Below are 23,901 nucleotides of genomic sequence, written 5' to 3'. Positions count from 1 at the left end.
TCTTTATCTGACACGAATATGTTATGAGATATTTCGATACACTTCAACGTACTTTAGACAGTGAATATTACTTTAAAAAAAGACGAGAGTGATACAAAAAGCTGACATAATCAGCAACATTAAACGACAGCTCTCGTAAATGCAATATGACTTCAACGTTTTTGCTAGACATTCAAAATTCTGAACGACTCGATTGAGTTTGTTGCCATAACAAAAAATGTTTCGAACAGTAAAACTCCTGTTCTGAAAAGTACTAATAAGACGTATTTAAAACTCCTTCTCGTCTTAATAATATTACATGCATGTGTTTGATGAAGATTTATTCAGCGTGAGCTTTCCAAATGTTTCTTGCAAAATGGTGGCAAAAGCGATAGAGGATAATCAAAACTTCGGCTACCTTTGCCTATTTTTACCGTTGCCGCTTGCGTGTTGACAAATCTACACGCACGCGATAAGTATGTTGATTACTCTTCAGCCAAATGGTTATACTTACCGGCGACTGCGGGTCAACTGTTTCTTAGGTTTGCTTCGAAATTAGTTTTAAACTTGAGTAAAATCTGTCCACCACTGAAGTACTCCGTAAACTCTTTGATGATTGAGGAATTCATAATTCTACTGTTCTGGTTTCACCGCATTTGAAGAGATTGTCGCAAATCGTCCTCGCTGATTGGCTAACAACAATTGGGTAAGTGTTTAGGTCTTATTCACATAAAGCCGCTTGTTGAGAGCGGTCAAATGTGGTTTTCTAATTTATCAGATTGAAAACCGCGAAATAATATTTTAATAGGATTCGGTAAGGACTGGAGAAGCAAACTGGTGTTGTTGATATTGACACGGCAGTCGAAGGATGGGGGTAGGGCGGGGCGGGGGTAGGGTGGGGGGCGGAGTGTGGCTGGGAAAGAGGGATGATGAGATAAGTATCACTACCTTCCGGGGGCAGGAACCGATCGATTTCCCGAAGGAGGGGGAAGCTGAAAGATTAAAATCTCTTGCCAAAATATGTTAAACAGACAGTACTTTTTAGAATGGCCTCTTGAACTTGAAGTAAACTTTTAAGGGAACGGGAAAACAGAGGTAGATGAAAGAAAACAAGTAGTTCGCGAGGGTTATTGCGAAATACCTATTTCTAGTTTATGTATCAGATTACTACCAACAAAAAAATTTCAAATACCGTAGGGACTTCACGTCCAGTTGAGAACTTAAAATTTTGTAGCTCGCTCGTTTTACAGCGTTCCCGAACATCATCTAGACCTGGGGCGCGATCCATTCAACCAAAATTCAGACCGGTCCGACCGGGAAAAGAGGACCACCTCAAAAGGTGGACCCGTTTTTTCGAAACTTTTCCGGTTGGACCGAACCGATCCATTGAGTTTTGGACTGAAATTTCCGGAAATTTTGGTTGAATGGATCGCGTCCCTGGAGACTGATGAGTCCGTAGCTTTTAGGACGTTCGGGTGACTGCGCCGAATGGAAACATTTAAAGAGTGTAAGGAGGTCTATACACTGACACTATCTTCTCCTACGATTTCTGGAAAAAAAATCTATACAGTAGAAAAACGGTCTACCCAGTGGCATGAGCAATTTGATTAGTAAAATTTCACATGCGATTAGGGCGTGGGCGCTAGTGGTGTAACGGTTATCATGGCGGCTTCCCAAGCCGTTGATCCGGGTTCGACTCCCGGCTGGCGCACACTTTTTTCCAATCTCTTTCTTTCTTTTAATTCCCTCTATCATTGGTGTCGTTGATATTGTTTTTCTTGTAGGTTTGGTTAGCTTTAGGACATCAATAACAAAGAAAAAATAATTTTCCGGATAATTCATAAACATAATCACATGACTTGACCGAGATTTACACATTTTGTCGAAAGACTGGAACTGAAATAAAACCAATATGGCCGACGAAGTTGATTTGGAAAAATTTATTATCAAAAAGGTAAATTGTTTCTGATACAGCTGATTACTATTATTATTATTATTATTATTATTATTCCATTTCATGGCCTGTGACATTCACTTAAATGCATATTTTTTTCAGGCTCCACCGAAAGCGTTCTACATTCCCGATTTCATTTCAGTCGAAGAAGAAAGTTATCTCCTAGATCACGTATGTAAGCTCAATCTCTGAGGTCATTTGTTTGCGTTTGTTTGTTTGTTTAGATTGTTTGCTTTTTGTTTTTGCTTTTTTTAATTGACTGAATTGGGGAACCATTCATAGTTAGACGTAATCAGGCCTATGATTCACTAGAAATGATAATAAAAATGCAGGGTTTGAGCTAGGATTTGACTACTTTGGGTCAATTTTTGAGGCACATTTTTCATTTCAGAGGGTCGTTAAACCATAGAGAAAATTTCAAAGTGAACTGTAATTTTAGACATTTAATGAAATAGTGATAGCAACAAGTTACAACCAGCAGCTGATCATGACCACTCTATAAGAAAGTGACTATTTATGCAAAAGAGCAAGACCAACAAATTTGTTATGCCATTATCAATTTATAATATTTGCTCTTGTTGCAACATTTCATTGCAGATCACCAAGTAGTAACTGTTAACAATTCAGTTTTGATCATTATATATTTAGTTGCTGACATGCTTCAAGCAAAAATTCCAGTGGAAACTTTGATAATTTGGCCGCAATTTTCCACATTTTGCAGGTTTTGTTTTGAACAATTTGTGCTCTGCTTGTTATGAACAATTCACTGTGCTGAAAATTTTCTAATTTTTTCAGGTCTTTTTCTAAACGCTGGAGGGGACAAAATGACCCCTCAGTCATTTTCACACCCATCTTCGGAAACCCAGGGGCAGATAGTGGGGGCGAGGGAAAGTCTAAACGGCAGAAAAATATGGCACGAAGAAAAGTAAAGAACAGCAAGAAGAGCCACTGGGGACAATGTCTTACCAGACCAGTTCCAAATGGTCGCTGCCATTCTGCCTTCTGATTGGGCGGAAAAACACAAAAGTTTTCTGGCACCAATCAGAAGTCAGAACGGCGGCGACCGTTTGGAACTGGTCTGGTAAGACATTGTCCCCAGGGCTCTTCTCGCCGTTTCCCTCGTCCCCACCATCTGCCCCTGGGTCTCCGAGGATGTTTCGAACCCTGAAAATGTATTTAAATAAGCTTGATTAACAATTATTGAATGAATATAACAGCCTCGGCAGATAACACCCTCTGAGATCTCCATAATTCTTCAGATGATATGAAAGCCGAATTCAATAATTCTTTTTATTATTCATTCAAAATAATCCCTAGGTTAAAAACAAGCTAAAACATCCTTGCCTCCATTGATGTTATAAAGTTCATCTTCAGTAGTGCATGGTTATCGGCAAGTTGATAGCTCAGTCAATGGCAAGCATGTCCATCCCCGCCCCCCCCCTTCCCAGGCATTTTTCAGGTCCTAATGCGACAGGGAATTTGTCAGAAAACCTCTGCCCAGGGGTGGGGCATTTGTCAATTCTTCTGGAAGTGGTTAAAGGGACACATGCAGTCAGCTCATGCGCACATATGCATTTCATACCATTTCTTAGCTGGTTTGGCTGATTTGCATATCACAAGACAAGCGCGTGAAACAGATGGTGAGAAGGGTATCCGGAATATCTAAACAAACCTCGTGGAGTTGAACTATACTTACAGGCCGAAATTGTGGTTATAGACCCTAAGCCATAGCAGAGCACTCATTTTTTATATACTATAGAAAATTTACCATTGGATTTGTCCAGGGAAAGCCACTAACATCGACAAATACTTCTGAATTCTGTCATCAGTGGAGGTGAGAAATAACATGGAGTCTGCATAAATCATTGTCGAAGGAAGGTTGATTTTCCAAACATACGTAACCTTTTCCATCGATTTTCCAATATATATAACAATTATAATATTATTTGCTCGCCAGTGTTATTGATTCATTTCTTTTGTTATTTTGGCAAACGAAGGCGATTCTTTCCTCCCAGTGCCTACGCGTTTCTCACCTCATCTGTTCATGTTTCTTTGGATACTGTTTTTAACCAAATATGATAAAATAATGTCATAGGATGAGTTAATGTTTGCTCAAAAAGAGGTTTTCTGTAAAAGATCAAGGATCGAATGAAACACTAGGCAAGATTGCAGCAGATTTCGAGATGTATTGAATGTGTACATTTGATTTTGGGTTGAGGTAAACACTTTTCAAACTGGCAAAAGTCATGTCCAGGTCAGCACGGTCCCGTAGCTGTCTGTGTCCCTTTGACATTGTTCCTTTTTCAATATTTTACTTAAAAATATGCCTATTTAGATAGCTTTAGATATTTCTATTAAGAATATTTTTGTAGCCTGTAAACAGACGTCGTTGTACCTTTCTTTTTGTTCTTTTCAAAAACATCGGCAAGCAAAGAGAGCGCGCGAGAACAAGCGTGGGGGGCGAGAAAGAAACATAAAGAACGTCTGTAGACATCTTTGGGAAAAACGAGGTTTATTAAGTCCCTCCCCCATGTCAACGCCTCATCATTATCTTCTCCACGTTGGCAGTGGGAAGAACTGTCTCAACATCCTTTTGCTCCAGTAAACCCAAAACAACCTGGCGCTCCTCTTCTTTTTCTTTGCTTGAAAATTGTGCCAAACAGTCGTCATAGTCTACACTCCGATACAAATTATGGTCAATATGGTCAATGCAACACAAGCTTGTAGTATGACTCCATCCTAAGTTCACAAGTCAGCGGCACTTTCAATGTGAATTACAATAGAAAGTGTCGCAGTTAGCGCTTCTGGACAATGACAAATGCTTCTACTCGCATGACGCGAGCATGATGAGTCATTGACATGATGATGACAGGATAATCACCATTCAGCCAATGGTAATTTGCTTTTCTTGGGAAAAGCAAGTTTCGGTTGCTCCCAAATATGTACCTACAGACCGTCTATTTTCTTCTTCCCCCACAACTACCCCCTTGCACTGGTGGTCAATAAATCCCCTGCAGTTTATACTTTATCACTCCCGCTCGACGAACTTTGAAGAGAAAATAGAGTGTCTGTGAACTACTCAACAGGCTAATATTTTTAATAATTATGCTTTAAAGAGATATGTGTGGTTTTCACTCCATCGCTTTGCCCTATGACTATCCCACAGTATTTTTTGCATCTGTCTAAGAAATTGCTCCCCACTATTGTGATCAGTTCGCACATGAAGGAAAAACAATCAATGTATCGTTTTTAGAGTTTAAAGGAAAAGACATTTTCTTTTCGCGTGAATGGTTGAGGCAGAAAGGCCTTGAAAAACTTAGCAAGATATTTGAAAGCTAACTTAACTTTGTGTATTGTATGATAAATGCAAAAATTATTATGCTGACAAATTAATGATTCCATCGTGATGAGAAAATAGTCATGTTAAGCTGATCCGTTGTTTGTTTATCATCCACTATTTTAAACGTCTTCGAAAATCTTAAAGAAAGGTATTATTAAAATTCTAGTTTATAGTTCTCTCATTGATATGTGATCTTTTTTGCAATAATCGTTATTACTGGTGATTGGTGATTATAACTGGTGGCTGAGCAATTTGCATAGGGTGCTTCATGTATTTTGATCAGATTATTACTGACATATCGCAAGAATATGGTATTTGCAGCTTATTTACTGGAAAACCCATTTTGGTGTTGTCCCAGGGTGGGGCATTTGCACCCTATTTTTAAGCCCCACCGCGGGGTTTTTGTATGAATGCCTGGCCCGAGAACGTGTGACATGAAGAATCCTCAGCTTTTGTCTAGACTGCATCTTGCCTGGGAATTGTTGCCTTTTTATATACAAGATTAATTAAAATGTGACAAAAATTTGTTTTAAAGATTATATCATTAAAAAAATTAATGATAAATGGCTATTAAGTTATATAATACTGTGTGGTATAATTTCTATTTATGTTGGTAATAAATCAGTGTTTAATAATTTTTCTCTGTGTCAAAATTAGGTTTATGGAGCTCCTAAACCAAAGTGGACAAAACTTTCAGGAAGGCGACTTCAAAATTGGGGTAAATTACAAACAAACAGAAAAGTTACTATACCAATGAACATATCAAAATACTGTAAACTGACTCTTATAATCCGTGGGCTTATACATCTTGTAAGTGGTTTTAGGAGGGCTTATGAACTGAGGGGTTTATATTTGGGGGGGGGGGGGGGGGGGGCTTATAACTGGAAATTAAAAAATGGCATCGAAACAAGCTGTAGACGTGTGGATTTTGCATTTACTATTTTTTAATAAAGCTGCATAATGTCTAGTCTCCCTCGCAGCCATTTTTTAGATGTCACAGGAGCATTGCGTGACATCCAAAAAACAGCTGCGAGGGAGACTACATAATGTCATAATAAAAAGCCCCCACCCCATGCCCCGCACCCCCTGCATTTAAGCCGCCCTCTAGCTTGTATTAAACTAAATCAAAATTCATTTTAATACAAGCTATAGGGGGGCTTATATCCGGGGGCTTTTTATAATCGAAAGGTTTTTTTGTTTGCTGGTAGGTAGATAAGCCTATAACTGGGAGAGCTTATAGGACAGTGGGGGCTTATAAGGGGCTGTTTATGGTATGTAACTCAGATCAGTAGTGTTGCTAATTTTTAGTTGTGTGAAACACTACAATGTACGAATTGAGTCTAATGTCATTTTTCTTCAATTTTATCTTATTTAGGTGGCTTACCACATCCTAAGGTAAACAACATATATGTAGATTTTTAACATTTTAAAAGAAAGTATTAAACTAAAAGTAATTATTTCCTGATTGGTAGAAAGGTGAGGGTCAACTTAAAACAACATAATTTGTATTGGAAAGGTGTGCGAATATTTTCAGGAACAACACAGTTGTACTATTAACACAAAATGACTATTTCCATAAATTAACAATTAAGTCATATAATTTTATTCTTTTTCCTCTTAGGGAATGGTTCTTGAAAAACTTCCACCGGTAAGTAATAATAATTATGACATGTTTGTCTAAATTTCTTAATATGAGATGATTTGGATGATTTACCCCATTTCAATCCTAATAGTAGCCATTAGGCAAAAACTTCGCCATAAATTCAATTCTTCTTTCGTAAAATCCTAAAAAATGAATAGTATTAGGCAAAGTTATGTCAAAGGTGATTCGTTTAAGAAATTGTATCATAGGATTTTGTCCACCAATTAAAAGTTAGTGTGACAAATCTTTGTACTATAATTAAATAAATTGGACTTGGAGGAGAAGCAGTGTGCAAAGAAAGTAATGTCGCATAGCCCGGGGCTAGTGGATTTTGCTAATATTGGGCTAGTGAATTCTGTTGTTAACTTGCCTGAAGGGCAAGTGATGTTTTTTGAGCAATTCGAATAACAGAAGAACTATAAAATCAATTCTGCTCGTCAAAAAGTGTCTGGGGCTAGTTGAAATGACATCAGGGCTAGTAAATGCTAGCTTCAGCTTGCCTGAATGGCAAGCTGTAAAAATGATTTTCTTTGCACCCTGAGAAGGGCAAAAATCATGACATAAAATCTTTTGTTTTTCAGTGGCTACAGAAATACTCTGCCAAGGTTGGGGCTCTTTCAGTATTCAGCGATGTTGCTCCAAATCATGTATTAGTAAATGAGTATGAACCGGGTCAAGGAATAATGGTGAGAAGAAACACTTCTGTTGAAAAAAGTGTATATGTGTGCTTTTTTAAAATCTTCACCTCCCCATGGGCAAGGGTTTTATGGAATTTACCTGTCATCTGTGCCGGTTTTTCATTAGCCTGAGTAGCATGGCGGTTTTTTTTGCACACTACTGAGCGGCGAAGCCTCAAAAGTGCGCGCAAAGTGCGCGCGAACGAGTGGGGGCCACAGTCTTCACACAGTTTCACTGCCCCCAGCTTGCCTTGTTTGCACGTCTAGCCAAAACCGCCATGCTAAGCAGGCTAGTTTTTCATCCTAAATATTTATGCACCCCAACACAAAATATTACATTAAAACAACAACAACAAAAAAGAAACCTTATTGCACTTCAACTGGGTTGACCCTTTGCGATACTGTTACAGAGGATTCACTTTGTCAGTCACAACATTAGTTTTCTTTCATAGAAACAGTAGCAGAACTTCATTACAGACGACTCTCTCTTAACGGACACCTCTATAAGACAAACACCTCTGTAAAACGGACACCTAGAGTTGGTCCCTGCCTTTGTTTATTCCCTTTATAATTTGACTCTTTATAAGATGGACATCTCTCTAAGACGGACACTTACTAGTGCCGGTCCCAAAGGTGTCCGTCTTGAAGAGAGTTGACTGTACATCTATCCTGTACAACTGACTCTGGGACTACCGGGTATGAAAAAATAAGTACTGCGGTCCTGGTATAATTAAAACCAAGAGAATTGAATTCTGTCAGTCTAATATAGAAAAATTATAATAACGTAGTTTGTACAATTCTTTGAATAAGTGCTATATTTGAGGCGTGAAAAATCTAATAAGCGCCGTGGCGCTTCTTTGAGTAAATACGGCAATCCTTCAGATCCTTTGTTATTTTCAGCCTCATACAGATGGACCATTATTTTATCCAGTGGTTTCCACCATTAATCTTGGTTCTCACACCTTTCTGGACTTCTACCATCCTTTAACCAAGACAGGTCATGACTCCAAGGTAAGAGTTTCTTTTTTTATAACTTGGGAAACTCCAACCCAGGACTGGACCAGTACGGTTAAAAAAATGAAGCAAAAAAACAAAAACAAAACAAAACTCAACAAAAACCCTCAATATATAAAACGGTAATAATAGGCATCCTGTCAAGGGCGTAGCCAGGATTTTTCAGAGGTACGAACAATTCTCCGAAACTTAAGAGTTTTTTCTGCATATATGAAATGACATTAGCAACTTGTAAAATACTTTGTCGCGTGTTGGGGTCCATTGACTGATGCACGTCAATCATCTGTCTTACATGCAATTTAAGACTACGTACTTTTCTTGGTAATTTTGTTACTGGGTTCGTTTTGTCGTTTTTGATTAGATGCAGTGGGTAATAACGAATTGAAAAGGTGTCTCTATAGATTTTGAATCCGAAATCTAAAGTGAATCTGATGTCTTGTAAATTCGCCATGTTTTATAGTGTAAACAGTTTGTCCAACGAATGCGGATACTTTTCCGTCTTTGATCGTACGAGGTTGCAGTAAACCAAAATGGAACTGTCAATTTCATGAATAAAGGGTGCCTTAGCAACAACGACGGAGAGGGCAACGAAAACGTCCCTAGCTATCAAAATGAATGCACGGGTTTTTTCTTTTTTAACTTTTTCGCGTTTATTTCATCTCTCTCCAAATGGCAAATGTAGGTGAACTTCCCTATGAAGTCTTGGGGACCGCACCCAAGTGCGGACTCAGGGAAGAAATTGAATTTGCCCCTGTGTTTGTCCTCAAAACAACGTTGCAAAAGAAAATTTAGCGTCCTCTTCGTACAGGTTGTAACGAAAAGCGCGCTGCACGTATAAAATTTGTTGTTTTTCTGTTACTTTATATTGGGCTCGTTCCGTTTGACGTTATCATTGCCTTCGCCGTCGCCTTTGTCGTTGCTCCCAGGATTTATCGATGTGCGTAAACGGTTAGGAATCCAAACACGTCTTAAGTAAAAATGCCTGCCCTCTTTTCACTTGTTCCCGGTATCATCCCAGTCATGTGCTTCTCGTTTGTCTCTTTCGCGCTTCTTGCTTGTTCCCTGCTTCCCATTAAGCTTGGGGACTTTAAAGCCTGTGGAGAAGGCAGTCCAACTGGTGTCGCAACTGGTGCCATGTGTAGACCTAAGCTTGTTCTGTCATAGGTCTCATCGTTTCTTAGTATACTCTGAAAAGTGAGATCTCCTTTCCCTTGGCTTTGGGAGATCTGGATACGAGATTAGCATGCACACTGGCGGAGAATAGAGCTAGAAACTTGTGACTGTTCAATCCTTCACCATCCTGGGATGAGATCCAGGGGCAGTCAGTCTTGTCGGGAGAAAAGGTTCGACGAAAGTTTTCAAGCATAAAACCTTCACTCTCCATTCGCGTTTTTAACAGGTTTACAGTTACACACGCGAAAGCCCTAGTGCCAACGGCGAGTGTTTGTATTCAGAGTTAATTTTGCCTCACTAAAACGCAGTCAAAAATGCATTCAACTCTGACTTGCGAACACTTCGCTACGCATTCTGAGTTGCTAACTTCCCCATATTTAGGCTATGTTTATACTATATCGGATAGCTTTTGCGCCGCCACGAGAATCATCTCGGATTAAGCTTCTGTTCAGACATAAAAACCGTTTTAGCGGCGCAATTTCTGTGACGAAACGAAGCTACGCCGCGCCGATCTCTAAAGTGGTGAGTCACATATCGGATAGGTGTGTTCACACTATAACGGATAGCTTTTCGTGGCGCCAAGAAAAGCTATCCGTTATAGTGTGAACACAGCCTTAAATTAAAGAGGTTTGATTGCAAAAATCTTCAGTTATAAACGGTTGCCGCCATTACGAGTTTACAGGTACCACTTTCCGCACTGATATCAAGGTCATTGTTACAACTCTCATTTTTTGAAGAACAATACCGTGATTTAAAAAAAGATCGAGAAAAGAAAGTCAGAGGAGCGTTAGACGCGAAATTGAAATATGTGTCTGATTCATAAGTTGTTTTGTGTACTCGGAAGCTACTGTTTGGTAGTCACTCAAGCAGATCATTGCAGTGAGTTTCGTCGGACCAACTGCTTAATTCCCAATTCCCAATTCCCAAGCTGGGTATTTAAAACTGAATTAAACTGTCTTGGGTTCAATATAAGCTTGAAATCTCTTAGGTTCACCCACATCATATTTACTCGAATAAGCGCCTCCCCGATTAGCCGGAAAGATCCACCCCAAATAAGCACCACCTTCAAATAAGCGCTGCATTTGAGGGGTGAAAAATTTAATAAGCACAGCGTCGCTTATTCCAGTACCCTGGGTCTCCTTGGTCACCGCGCCTTGTTCTCGGACGTGGAAAATTCTTATAAAAGAAAATAATCAGTTGAACAGTGTCAAACAGTTAATAGATAAGTTTATTTTTCACTTTACATACATGCATACATACATAATTTGTTCAAGCTGCATTAAAATATATACAAGGTTTAAAAGTTGAAAAACGACATCTTGAATGGGAAGTTAGGAGGTTATCGCTACGTTAAAACTCCCCAAAATAATAAGTGAATAAATAAAAAGATAAAAATATCATAATAACAACTACCATAATAGTAAAAGGTAATTCTTTGTTAAACATTGAGATTTAGTTTTAGCTTAGATTTAAATAATTGAAGACTATCAGCTACAACTATGTCTTTGGGTAAATCACTCCATAGTTGACTACTCTAATGAAAAATGGAATGTTTATGACAATTTAGTCTTGTTGATTTGACATAAAGTTTATAAGAATGATTGCCCCTGTAGATTAAGGAGTAGTGAATTAAAAAAAATGTTCAAAGTTAAGATGATAATAAGCAAAGACAATCTTGTAACATTCGACTAAAGATAAACAAGTTCTGCGATAAGATAAAGTAAGCCACTTACGCCGCTGGCATCGCTCCTCTAAGACATCTCTCGTTTACGTTGGTTTGGGGTCATTCGCAACGCTTCTCTGTACACATTCGAGTAAATGGATGTCTTTCGCCAGATAAGGGCTCCAGACTGGTGCTGCATATTCTAAGATTGGCCTTACGAGAGATTTGTGGAGCATAGAAAGTATATTTACATTTGCAGTCCTCACGGAACATTTTGTAACGCCGAGTACTTTGTGTGAGTTATTGGCAATCATAATCACTGTACAACTATTTAAACGATATTGCGACCTCTTATCTTTAAACGAGGTTGATTTACATGGCACAACTTTAACGCATGACCCAGGCTAGTTCAGAAAAATGTAATGAGAAAAGAGAAGATATAAACATTGTATGCCACCTGAATGTTTCGTTTTCTGAACCAATACTTTGAATTGCCTGTTATAATTAAGTTATGGGTAGTTGCAATATTTTGCACTAAATAAGCTCATTCTTCTACAATATATCAGCTGCAGTTCTTTAACACTGAAAGTTCTAAATTAAAACTTTTTATCAGTTTAATACTATGTATCTTTACCTCGCCGCTGACAGGGTAAGCCGCATGGCAACCATGTGCTCCCCGGCTATTCTACATTAGGATTAATTTGAGCATTTCCAGCACCCTTGCCGCAAAAATGTTTCAGTAAAAATACACGGAAATCCTTCATCTGAACCAGATATGTGATGAAGTTTATAGCACTGCCGGAAAAAACTAGCACCCGACTAATATGTCTTATCACAAAATCGTCCTGGAAATCTAGCGATGGGTTAGCTACCGCAACAAAGGCTGTGTAATACAGTATTGTCGAATAAGAAAGAACGGAAGCTATGGTGACAATTATAATTAAACTAGTTTTTTTGATTTGGTGTGATCTCATCTTCGCCCTAATGGCGTTATCTCGTTGTATATCGATCCTTCTTTTGCTTCCTTTCCATATCCTTCTGGCTATGATGATGTTCATACAAATCAAAGCAATGCTTGGTATGACGATCTGTATCAGTACGAAGCCTACCATAATTACTCTGGTAGGTAGATAACTGGTATCGGATTTACAGACAATTGTGTAATGTGTAGCATTAATATCGTATCTTGCACCATTTACTGTTGTTGCTGGAAACAATCCCATTAAAAACCCTGAAAGCCACGCTGTATACACTAATTTACGGACAGTGGAACCACTGAACGTTTTAGGAACATCACGGGTTGAAAGAAACCTCTCGGTGCTTATAACAATTAAATTATTCGCTCTTATAACGTAAAACGTACCGCTGATATATCGACGTATTTTACAAGGCCAGCCATTTTGGAATGCATCATACATTAGTTCTATACCAACTAAAACACCTCCAATGGAAATTACGAGTAACTCTGAAAGAGCTAAACTCTTCATGTAAAGATTGAAGTTTCTTAGGAAAGGAGAAGACTGCAGAAAAGGAACTGACTTTTTCTTGGAAAGAAAATAAAGAATTAGGATGTTGCCCACCAATCCGATGACTCCAAAAATTACTAAAAGTACAACAAGAACGAGTTTTATGCTGAAATCTGCCGGCGCGAATACGTAAACTAAAGAAGTAATGGCTACAGCTGTGCTGTTGATAAGGGAGGACTGATTATCAATGGAATTCGGGTTGGACAAAAGTTGCGAAGAAGGTTCCATCTGCAAGTAAAATTAGAAATAAAGATGAATTTCTAAACATTTTTGGTTAATGGTGTTTCCTATAGGCTTCTTCGAATTTTATTAATAAATCAATGTAACCAATTTGTCAGGGGCACCCAGCGAGAATATAGTTAAAACCACTTAAACATAGTATTGTTAAACGTATTTTAGTATTTAAACGGTAGATATAGGCCTATTTTTATTCCCTAGAAATTTTTCATCTGTTCGTTTTTCCAAGCTGAAAGTCTAGTGGTCCGAAAATTATAGGGATCAAAACTTACCTTTTCGAAAATTTCAGCCAGAAAAAAGGCTCCCGAAAATTCTAGGTGATCTTTTTAGTGTAAAAATCCGTTCAAAATGGGCAATTATACCATTTTTTGATGTTCGAAAATCCTAGGAGAGGTAGGCAAGCAAGAAATTTTACAAGTGTTCCGAAAATTCTAGATCTCAAATCGTCTTCCAAACAGATATTTTCCGAAAATTGACGTTGGGTGCCCCTGATTTGTCCCTGGACGTTTTGTCGCAAAGCGCCATTTGAAGTTAGTCAAGCCGTTTTCTGGTCAGTTCCCTTCTCCGGCTTTAGGGGGTTTTAGCATCGACGACGGCTACGGCAGCGAAAACGTCACTTTTAAAATGAATTAGCGTTTTGTCCCGTTTATTCCAATTTGCTGAAAATGTCTAATGTAGGCCAATTTCACTGGAGTTGATTTCTTAGGGACCGCACTCAAGTTTAGAAAGAGAAAGAAAAGTTTGTCGTCGCTTGTTTACGTCCTCCATAAAACGTGAAATTGGGCATTTTAACGTCGTAGTCGTGTAGTAATGGCAAGGAAGTGTACAAAACAGCGTGATGCACGTGCAAGCGTGTTGTTTTGCTTAATAAACCTATTGCTGTTTTGACGTTCTCGTTGCCGTTGCCGTCGCCGTCGTCTTAGCAAAAACTGCCTTTTTTCTGAGGGGAGGGGACTGCTGTAGACAGACTAGTCAATGGTAGTCTTTACACTAGAGCGTAAATAAGCTAAGAAATATTTCAAGACAAGTAAATTTTAATTACTTCAAGTAAAGTAAAGATTCACACGAAACCGATTCTTGTTTACTTCAGGTTAACTTAAGGCTATTTTCCCACGCAACATAATTACGATTGATTGACGTGTTTCGCCTTTCTCAAATCTCAAGAAACCGCAAGTAACCGCAAGTGAGCTAAGTCGGTTTTAAGGATGGTTTTCAAGTCGCTTGAAACTTTCTTGAATCGTTTCAACTTTCCGACTTTAATGAGATGCAAAGTAAAGTTACTTGCCTTTGAGAGTTTACTTAGGCCTTCACACACGAATTTTCGGTGAAGTAAAACTTAGCAGCTCTTAAGTCTTACTTAACAGCCTAGTGTAAAGACAGCCAATATCTGGTTAAAAAGAACTAAAACTGGTATGGACTGGTATGGACTATCGTCCGGTGAAAACGGTCCCATATTTTCCGGCAAAAATTCTCTCCAGAGTGGAGATGCTGTACTCGTTTGAATGAATGAAAACAGAGGTTTTCAAACCGATTTTGTCACAGTGTTGGATACAAGTAAACGCGCATGTACCATCAAAGATAGTACCGTTCTTTTTTTGCGTAAACGAGCAAAATGGTTTCAAAAACTCAACTTGTAAACGCTTAGTTTTGGAGACGGAGAAAAGAATTTAGAAATGCAGGCACTAGAAGTCGCTCATTGTGTCTCAAAGCAATTCGTCGTCGAAATTGAAAAACAATTTCACAGTTACCGTCTTTACTTCATCGATTTTTCTCAAATTTTTTTGGCATACCAAGAAAGCATATATAATAGTATGAATACTTATTTAAAGCAGATACCAGACATTTCAGCCAAAATATCTGCAAATTTTCACTAGACGCTATTTTCGTCGAAAAATACGGTCCACTTACAGCGCTAATTTCTCAAAAAATATTTATGACCAGTAAAATCAAATTGTTCCATATTCTTGCCGGATGATAGGTGTAAGTGTTCTCGAAGTTCTGCAGGGACAAGCTTTCCTATCCGATTCCGAGAAATTCGACCACTCTAAAATAGATCATGATAACATTATGACGCCATGTACAGCTGTGGAGGCCGTTTTCCAGATTTGTTCGTGAATAGCAATGCAGCAAATTCTCTGACTTTGTGAGGCACTACCACCAATTAAAAACTGGAAAAATCCACTCAAGCGACCGTAAGCCCCATTTTTTGTTCTAAGAATGTTTTCCAAAGTCTGATTTCACTCACATTTTAGGTTTGATTATCATGAGTATTGCATTTTTGGTTAATTTAAATGGGGTTTTCAAAAAGCAAGTGCCTACTATACCTTTCTTGTCAATAAAAGTGAAGCACTCGTCGGTTATGCCAGATCACTGAACTTTCCACTTTGCGGTCAGCAAAAAACGGACTGTGTGACAAGAAACAGATTATTAGCTAACTAGCTAAATGTGAAAGATCAAATTTTTTAAAGTTAAATTGTGTATTCATAGAATATATTGTTCATAATCATTTTATTTTGACTATACTAACCTTAGTCTTAATGCACAAATCTCTGAAAGACCCCCGCCTTAAAAACTCTTCACTGCCGCAAATGAGCGGAACGCTGAGGCGGAAAAAAGACAAAACAAGATTGGTATTATTTTTTCACCGAGTGCAGATAGAAAATACATTGAAATCAATAAAAGCAGTTAAAGAATTGGAACTTACCGATCTTAATGTTAGCAAGTCTCTTCTCAGTTCAAACCGTACCTACATACTGCTGCTACCACAAGAATGCTCGCATTCACGGCCAGTGATGTGAACACAGGCTGTAAGACCGTTCTGCTGAAAATGCTGTTGTCAGGAATGAGTTTGGTAATTTCTACTGCATAAGTTACATTTTCTATTGTATGTTCATCTCAAGGATTTTTTCATTGTAACTCAGTTTCCTGCCGCCAAAATTGAAAGCCAGATTGAACAAAACCGTGAATGGTCTAGTTTTGTTACATCCCAGAGAAATAACGAACAATGTAACATACGGTATGTTTTATGGTATCCGGCAGTAGTTTCATGTGATAGCTGTTTTAACGTTTGTGCGTACCTAGTCTCCAACTTTTTAGCAGGGTCATACTTGTTTTTTTTTTTTCATTGCAACAACAACAACAACAACAACAACAACAGCAATGTATCTATTAACAGAACTATAAAATTTACAATACTTTATGTCCCGCAAATAGCTACTGTGCTGATCTAGGCAGGACGACTGATTTTAGAAACAGATAATACGGAAAGAAACACCTTACATGTAAATTCAAGTACAGGGATTTTGTTTTTTCTAAGAAGACTAAAATTACAACTGAAAGTGTATACAACTAATTACGTACATTGCATCAGGTTGAAAGCGTAAATTATGAAAATTGATCGGTATAAAATTCTGGGAAACCGCCAGCCCTCCTACTCGTATCTCCAGGTTATGTCTAAAAACTAAGGCCATTATTCAATGTTCAATTTTCAATTTTAAAAGCGTTGCGGTGTCTCACTGGATAAACTTTCTAGGGAAATTACAAACAAAGTAACAGGTGATCACTTTTGTTTATATTTTCCGGCAGTCTTAGCTTTTTGCCAATTTTTAACTTCTTTCTATGTGTATATGACACAAAATTTTTAAAACTGGTTTTGGTTCTTAGATAAGTTTGATTAACAGTTCTGAACTGTGAAAATGTGTCTCCCCCCCAAAAAAAAATTCATGAATTTTGGCCGTCCAAAAACTGCTTTTTCCCCTTGAGAAATGTCCTAGAGACTCGGAACGAGTAAAAAAGGTCTTATGAGGCCTTCGCTTCTGATTCTGGTCATTGTTTTGCATTTTGTGGAATAAAGCGGTGTATTTGACTGTAAGAAGAGTGTAGCGAAGCAAATGAGGATTCTAAAGATGATTGGGGAGTTCTCGACAACGACAACCTTTCGTATTTGCCGCCATCAAGTTACTGATTATTTTACATTCTTGCTAATCATTCTGTGTCATACTTGTCAATTTGGCTGCGTGATAGGGCGGACATTTGCGTTAAAGACGAAAAAGGACATAAAAATTCAACGCAAAATATTTTTACATAATGATCATGGTTAATTGCCAAAGAGGCAACCGAGCTAAAAAGCGAGGCTACCTCGGCGGCAGATTCGTAATCTGCGCAATGTTAGGAAAATTTCTCAAATTCTGCGTAGCCCTATTCTTTGCTATATTTGGGCAACGTCATGGTCTTGTTTTTACTACTAGTGCTTCGAGATTGGGTAATCCAGTATGAAACCAATCGGTGTCTGTTCCTGAGGACCTAAAAGCTGAGCAAGCTTTCATGCGAGTTCTTGTTTGAAAGGGCTATTAATAAGCTATTAATAATTCATTGACGGAGTTTTCAACGAACAAATCATCTCCAGTAAGCAAGACGCAAACAATTTCTTCACACTTCCGTTGTTGAATTGGCTACGATTGGTCGCTTAGTAAGGCAGAGTATAATCATGAAAACCAGGGGCTTAGCCAGGATTGTTTAAGACGTACACACGCTTCTCCAACTCACCCCCCCCCCTCCCCCTCCTCGCCCCCCCTTTATTTTTAGCTTGATTTAAGATTTGGTTACGTTGAAAAGCTTAGAGTTTTTTTTTCTACATATGAAGTCCAATTAGCAAATTGTAAAATACTTTGTCGCGTGTTTCGGTCCATTGACTGATGCACGTCAATCATCTGTCTTACATATAGACAATTTTGTTACTGGGTTCGTTTTGTCGTTTTGAAGCAGATGCAGCGCATGAATACAAATTGAAAAGGTGCCGATTGGTCAAGTCTCTATAGATTTTGAATCCGAAATCTAGAGTAAATGCGATGCCTTGTAAATTCGCGATGTTTTGTAGTGTAAACAGTTTGTCCAACGAATCCGGATGCTTTTGCGACTTTGATTATACAAGTTTGGGTAAACCAAAATGGAACTGTCAATTTCATGAATATAGGGCGCCTTAGCAACGACGGCGGCGAGGGCAAAATAAATGCACGGGTGTTTTTCTTTTTTAACTTTTTCGCGTTTATTTCATCTCTCTCCAAACAGCAAATGTAGGTTAACTTCCCTATAAAGTCTTGGAGACCGCACCCAAGTTCGGACTCAGAGAAGAAATAGAATTGGTCCCTGTGTTTACGTCCTCACAACAATGTCGCAAAAGGAAATTTAACGTCATGTTGGTACAACCTCGTTCCCAGGGTTCTCTCCTACCCGCCCTACGGAGCGAGAGAGAGAGAGACCCTGGAAAACGCTGGTCACGTGTCTCCCAGAATCTGGGAAAATACAAACCAACGATTTGGGGGAGGGGCAGGTAAGTGTGAGAATTGTCTGTACAGAGCGTAGACAGGTCAGTGCAGCCGTGAAGCTGTGTACCTGACCTGATCTTGAACGGCGAAATAATGCACAAAATCCTTTGACAGCGAAAGCGTAACTTCCTGCAGAATATCTGGATGTTAATGGGATGTTTATCAGCGATGCTTTCATTTGACACATGCAACGGAAATCGCGGAGGATTCACCGTTTGTGCAGTCAAAAATAATTCAGGTATCCTGGTCTGCCTGGTAGTAGTATTCATACCGAAACGCACTAGATTTGAACTGCCGTATCTATCTTGTGGAGACCACTTTAGAAAACAAATGTACAGTATCTGTATGTGTTTTCAAGACTACTGATTACGCAGGTTATGTTGTCTGTTTTGTCTCTGTTTATACTATTTCCTGTTGTCTTCCACGTCGCGTTGGTATATCATTATTTTTATCTTTGATCTATTTACCACCTTTCTATTGCTGCATCATAACAAAGGTTAGGGCCTGGAAAATGATGACATTTTAGGCTATAGCTTTCGGTGAAGTCACTAGATCTAAAATATTACTTGATCGTAAATGTATTAACTGAATTCCTTACTCTCAATGTAACTCTCTCGCTCCGTAGGGCGGGTAGGAGAGAACCCTGGGAACGAGGTTGATGTTCGTACAGGTTGTAACGAAAAGCGCGCTGCACGTGCAAAATTTGTTGTTTTTCAATTACTTATTGGGCTCGCTCCGTTTGACGTTCCCATTGCCTTCGCCGTCAACTTTGTCGTTGCTCCCAGGATTTATCGATGTGCGTAAACGGTTAGGAATCCAACCACGTTTTAAGTAAAAATGCCTGCCCTCTTTTCACTTGTTCCCGGTATCATCCCAGTCATGCGCTTCTCGTTTGTCTCCAGCTCTCGCGCTTGTCGCTTGTTCCCTGCTCCCCATTAAGCCTTTGGAAAGCCTGTGGAGAAAGCACTACAACTAGTGTCGCAACTGGTGCCATGTGTAGACCTAAGCTTGTTCTGTCATAGGTCTCATTATTTCTTAGTTTACTCTGAAAAGTGAGATCTCCCTTCCCTTGGCTTTGGGAGATCTGGATACGAGATTAGCGCGGATGCTGGCTAAGAATAGAGCTAGAAACATGTGACTGTCCAAACCTTCACCGTCTTAGGATGAGATCCAGGGGCAGTCAGTTTGGTCGGGAGAAAAGGCGCGGCGAAAGTTTTCAAGCATAAAGCGTTCACTCGCTATTTGCGTTTTTAACGGATTACAGTAACCCACGGTTCCACCAAAAGGTATCCGATATAGTGTGAACACAGCCTTAAATTAAAGAGGTTTGATTGCAAAAATCTGCAGCTATAAACGGTTGCCGCCATTACGAGTTTACGGGCACCTCTTTCGGCACTGATATCAAAGGTCATTGTTCTAACTCTCATTTTTTGAAAAACAATACCGTGATTTAAAAAAAGATCATGAAAAGAAAGTCAGAGGAGCGTTAGACGCGAAATTGAAAGAGGTGTCTGATTCATGAGTTGTTTTGCGTACTGGGAAGCTGCTGTTTGATAGTCACTCAAGCAAATCATTGCAGTGAGTTTCGTCAGACCAACTGCTTTATTCCCAATTCCCAGTTCCCAATTCCCCGAAAAAGCTATGTATGCTACCCATTTTTTATCATTATTCTGTTATTTCTTTTAAATTCAAAAAGTCATCCGAATTTTTTTATAGCCAATCAGAGCTGGATATTTAAAACTGAATTAAACTGTCTTGGGTTCAATATAAGCTTGAAATCTCATAGGTTCACCCATATCATATTTACTCGAGTAAGCGCCTCCCCGATTACCAGGAAAGATCCATCCCGAATTAGCGCCACCTTTAAATAAGTGCTGCATTTAAGGGTTCAAAATTTAATAAGCACAGCGTCTCTTATTCCAGTACCCTGGGTCTCCTTGGTCACCGCGCCTTGTTCTCGAACATGTGTAAAATTCTTATAAAACAAAATAATTTGAACAGAGTCAAACAGTTAATAGATAAGTTTATTGATTATTTTTCACTGCATATTCTAAGATTGGCCGTACGAGAGATTTGTGCAGCATAGAAAATATATTTACATTTGCAGTTCTCACGGAACATTTAGTAACGCCTAATACTTTGTTTGAGTTATTGGCAATCATAATCACTGTACAACTATTTAAATGATATTGCGACATCTTATCTTTAAATAAGGTTGATTTATATGGGACAACTTTAACGCATGACCCAGGCTAGTTCAGAAATATGTAATGAGAAAAGAGAAGACATAAACAGTGCATGCCACCTGAATTTTTCGTTTTCTGAACCAATACTTTGAATTGCCTGTTAAAATTAAGTTATATGTAGTTGCAATATTTTGCACTGAATAAGCTCAGTCTTCTTCAATATAACAGCTGCAGTTCTTTAACACTGAAAGTTGTAAATTAAAACTTTTCATCAGTTTAATACCTTTACCTCGCCGCTGACAGGGTAAGCCGCATGGCAACCATGTGCTCCCCGGCTATTCTACATTAGGATTAATTTGAGCATCTCAAATGTTTCAGTAAAAATACACGGAAATCCTTCATCTGAACCAGATATATGATGAAGTTTGTAGCACTGACGGAAAAAACTAGCGCCCGACTAAAATGTCTTATCACAAAATCTTCCTGGAAATCTAGCGATGCTTCAGCTACCGCAACAAAGGCTGTGTAATACAGTATTGTCGAATAAGGAAGAACGGAAGCTATGGTGACAATTATAATTAAACTAGTTTTTTTGATTTGGTGTGATCTCATCCTCGCCTTAATAGCGTTATCTCGTTGTATATCGATCCTTCTTTTACTTCCTTTCCATATCCTTCTGGCTATGATGATGTTCATACAAATCAAAGCAATGCTTGGTATGACGACCTGTATCAGTACAAAGCCTACTACAATTGCTCTGTTGGGTAGATAACTGGTATCGGGTTTACAGACAATTGTGTAATGTGTAGCATTAATATCGTATCTTACACCATTTGTTGTTGCTGCTGGAAACAACCCCATAAAAAAACCTGAAAGCCACGCTGTATACACTAATTTACGGACAGTGGAACCACTGAACGTTTTAGGAACATCACGGGTTGAAAGAAACCTCTCGGTGCTTATAACAATTAAATTATTCGCTCTTATAACGGAAAACGTACCGCTGATATATCGACGTATTTTACAAGGCCAGCCATTTTGGAATACATCGTACATTAGTTCTATACAAATTAAAACACCTCCAATGGAAGTTACGAGTATCTCTGAAAGAGCTAAACTCTTCATGTAAAGATTGAAGTTTCTTAGGAAAGGAGAAGACTGCAGGAAAGGAACTGACTTTTTCTTGGAAAGAAAATAAAGAATTAGGATGTTGCCCACCAATCCGATGACTCCAAAAATTGCAAACAGTACAACAAAAACGAGTTTTATGCTGAAATCTGCTGGCGCGAACACGTAACCTAAAGAAGTAATGGCTACAGCTGTGCTGTTGGTAACGGAGGACTGATTATCAGTGGAATTCGGGTTGGAGAAAAGTTGCGAAGCAGGTTCCATCTGCAAGTAAAATTAGAATTTTTAAAATGAATTTCTAAAAATTTTAGGTTTATGGTGTCATCGAATATCATAATTTAAGTCAATTTAACCAATGTGCCCCTGGCCCTTTTGTCGGAAAACGCCATTTGAAGTTAGTCAAGCCGTTTTCTGGTCAGTTCCCGTTTCCGACTTTCATTTTTTAAAATGAATTAGCGTTTTGTCCAGCATGCTATAGTCGTTTGAATGAATGAAAACAGACGTTTTCAAACCGATTTTGTCACAGTGTTGGATACAGGTAAACGGGCATGTACCATCAAAGATAGTACCGTTTTTTTTGCGTAAAACGAGCAAAATGGTTTCAAAAACTCAACTTGTAAACGCTTCTTTTTGGAGACGGAGAAAAGAAACTAAAAATGCAGGCACTAGAAGTCGCTCATTGTGTCTCAAAGCAATTCGTCGTCGAAATTGAAAAACAATTTCACAGTTACCGTCTTTTGCTCTATCGATTTTCCGAAAAATGTTTTGGCATACCAAGAAAGCATAATATTATGAATACTTATTTAAAGCAGATACGAGACATTTCAGCCAAAATATCTGCAAAATTTTCACTAGACGCGATTTTCGTCGAAAAATACGGTCCACTTACAGCGCTAATTTCTTACAAAATATCAGGAAAAATATTTATGACCAGTAAAATCAAATTGTTTCATATTCTTGACGAATGATAGCTGTAAGTGTTCTCGAAGTTCTACGGGGACAAGCTTTCGTATTCGATTCCGAGAAATATAGATCATGATAACATTATGACGCCATGACAACTATGAAGTCAATAAAACACTGATCATAACAAATCAAATTCATCTTTCTCTAATACAACTGTGGAGACCGTTTGCCAGATTTGTGCGTGAATAGCAATGCAGCTAATTTTCAGACTTTGTGAGGCACTACCACCAATTGAAAACTGTGAAAATCCACGCAAGCCACCTTAAACCCCATTTTTGTTGTATAAGAATGTTTTCCAAAGTCTTATTTCACCCAGATTTTGGGTTTGATTATCAGGAGTATTGCAATTTTGGTTAATTTAAATGAGGTTTTCAAAAAGCAAGTGCCTACTATACCCTTCTTGTCAATAAAAATGAAACACTCGTTGGTTATGCCAGATCACTGAACTTTTTACTTTGCGGTCAGCATAAAACGACAAGAAACAAACGATATCCTTTTCCTTTCTAAGAAGCTAAATGTGCAAAGATCAAATTATTTTTAAATTAATTGTGTATTCAAAGAATTTATTGTTCATAGCCTTTTTATTTTGACTGTACTAACCTTAGTTGCAAAAGTCGTTCTTCGATTTCTAAAAGACCCCCGTCTTTTAAACTCTTCACTGAAGCAAATGAGCGGAACGCTGAGGCGGAAAAAAGACAAAACAAGATTGGTATTATTATTTCACCGAGGGAAAATAAAAAAAATGCATTGAAATCAACAAATTTAAGCAGTTAAAGAATTGGAACTTACCGATCGTAAGGTTAGCAAGTCTCTTCTCAGTTCAAACTGTACCTACATACTGTTACGTGTATGCTGCTCCCACAAGAATGCTCGGATTTACATGTGAACACAGGCTGTTCGACCGTTTTACTGAAAATGTTATTGTCAGGAATGCGCTTGGCAATTTAATACTGCAGAAGTTACATTTTCTATTGTATGTTCACCTCAAGGATTTTTTCATTCTAGCTTAGTTTCCTGCCGCCAAAATAGGCCATTATCACGATGACGTCTTTTACTACTAAGACCAGAATTCATTTCGTTTTTTCTTTGATA

The 23,901-nt window shown here is 38.5% G+C and overlaps 1 protein-coding gene and 1 non-coding gene across 3 annotated transcripts in view; both read left to right on the top strand.

The window, feature by feature from the left end:
- Positions 1-1,618: 1,618 nt before the first annotated feature.
- Positions 1,619-1,690, top strand: Trnag-ccc (transfer RNA glycine (anticodon CCC)). Its single transcript has one exon. It is a non-coding gene; the product is annotated as a tRNA-Gly (tRNA).
- Positions 1,691-1,872: 182 nt separating this feature from the next.
- The window catches only part of LOC140943841 (alpha-ketoglutarate-dependent dioxygenase alkB homolog 6-like), a 41,504-nt gene continuing 19,475 nt past the window's right edge, over positions 1,873-23,901 (top strand). Inside the window, exons 1-7 of one of the 2 annotated variants that reach the window (XM_073392954.1) lie at positions 1,873-1,933; positions 2,036-2,104; positions 5,931-5,991; positions 6,649-6,668; positions 6,895-6,921; positions 7,497-7,601; positions 8,493-8,603. In XM_073392954.1, the coding sequence (XP_073249055.1) occupies positions 1,892-1,933; positions 2,036-2,104; positions 5,931-5,991; positions 6,649-6,668; positions 6,895-6,921; positions 7,497-7,601; positions 8,493-8,603 (435 nt within the window). In that variant the 5' untranslated portion in view covers positions 1,873-1,891. The remainder of the gene's footprint in view (positions 1,934-2,035; positions 2,105-5,930; positions 5,992-6,648; positions 6,669-6,894; positions 6,922-7,496; positions 7,602-8,492; positions 8,604-23,901) is intronic. The other variant, XM_073392955.1, reaches the window with a different exon arrangement.

This window comes from Porites lutea, chromosome 7 (genome assembly GCF_958299795.1).
Source record: "Porites lutea chromosome 7, jaPorLute2.1, whole genome shotgun sequence".
NCBI classification, from domain to species: domain Eukaryota; kingdom Metazoa; phylum Cnidaria; class Anthozoa; order Scleractinia; family Poritidae; genus Porites; species Porites lutea.
The sequence above is the reverse complement of the archived record's forward strand: the minus strand, read 5'-3'. Positions and strand labels throughout refer to the sequence as shown.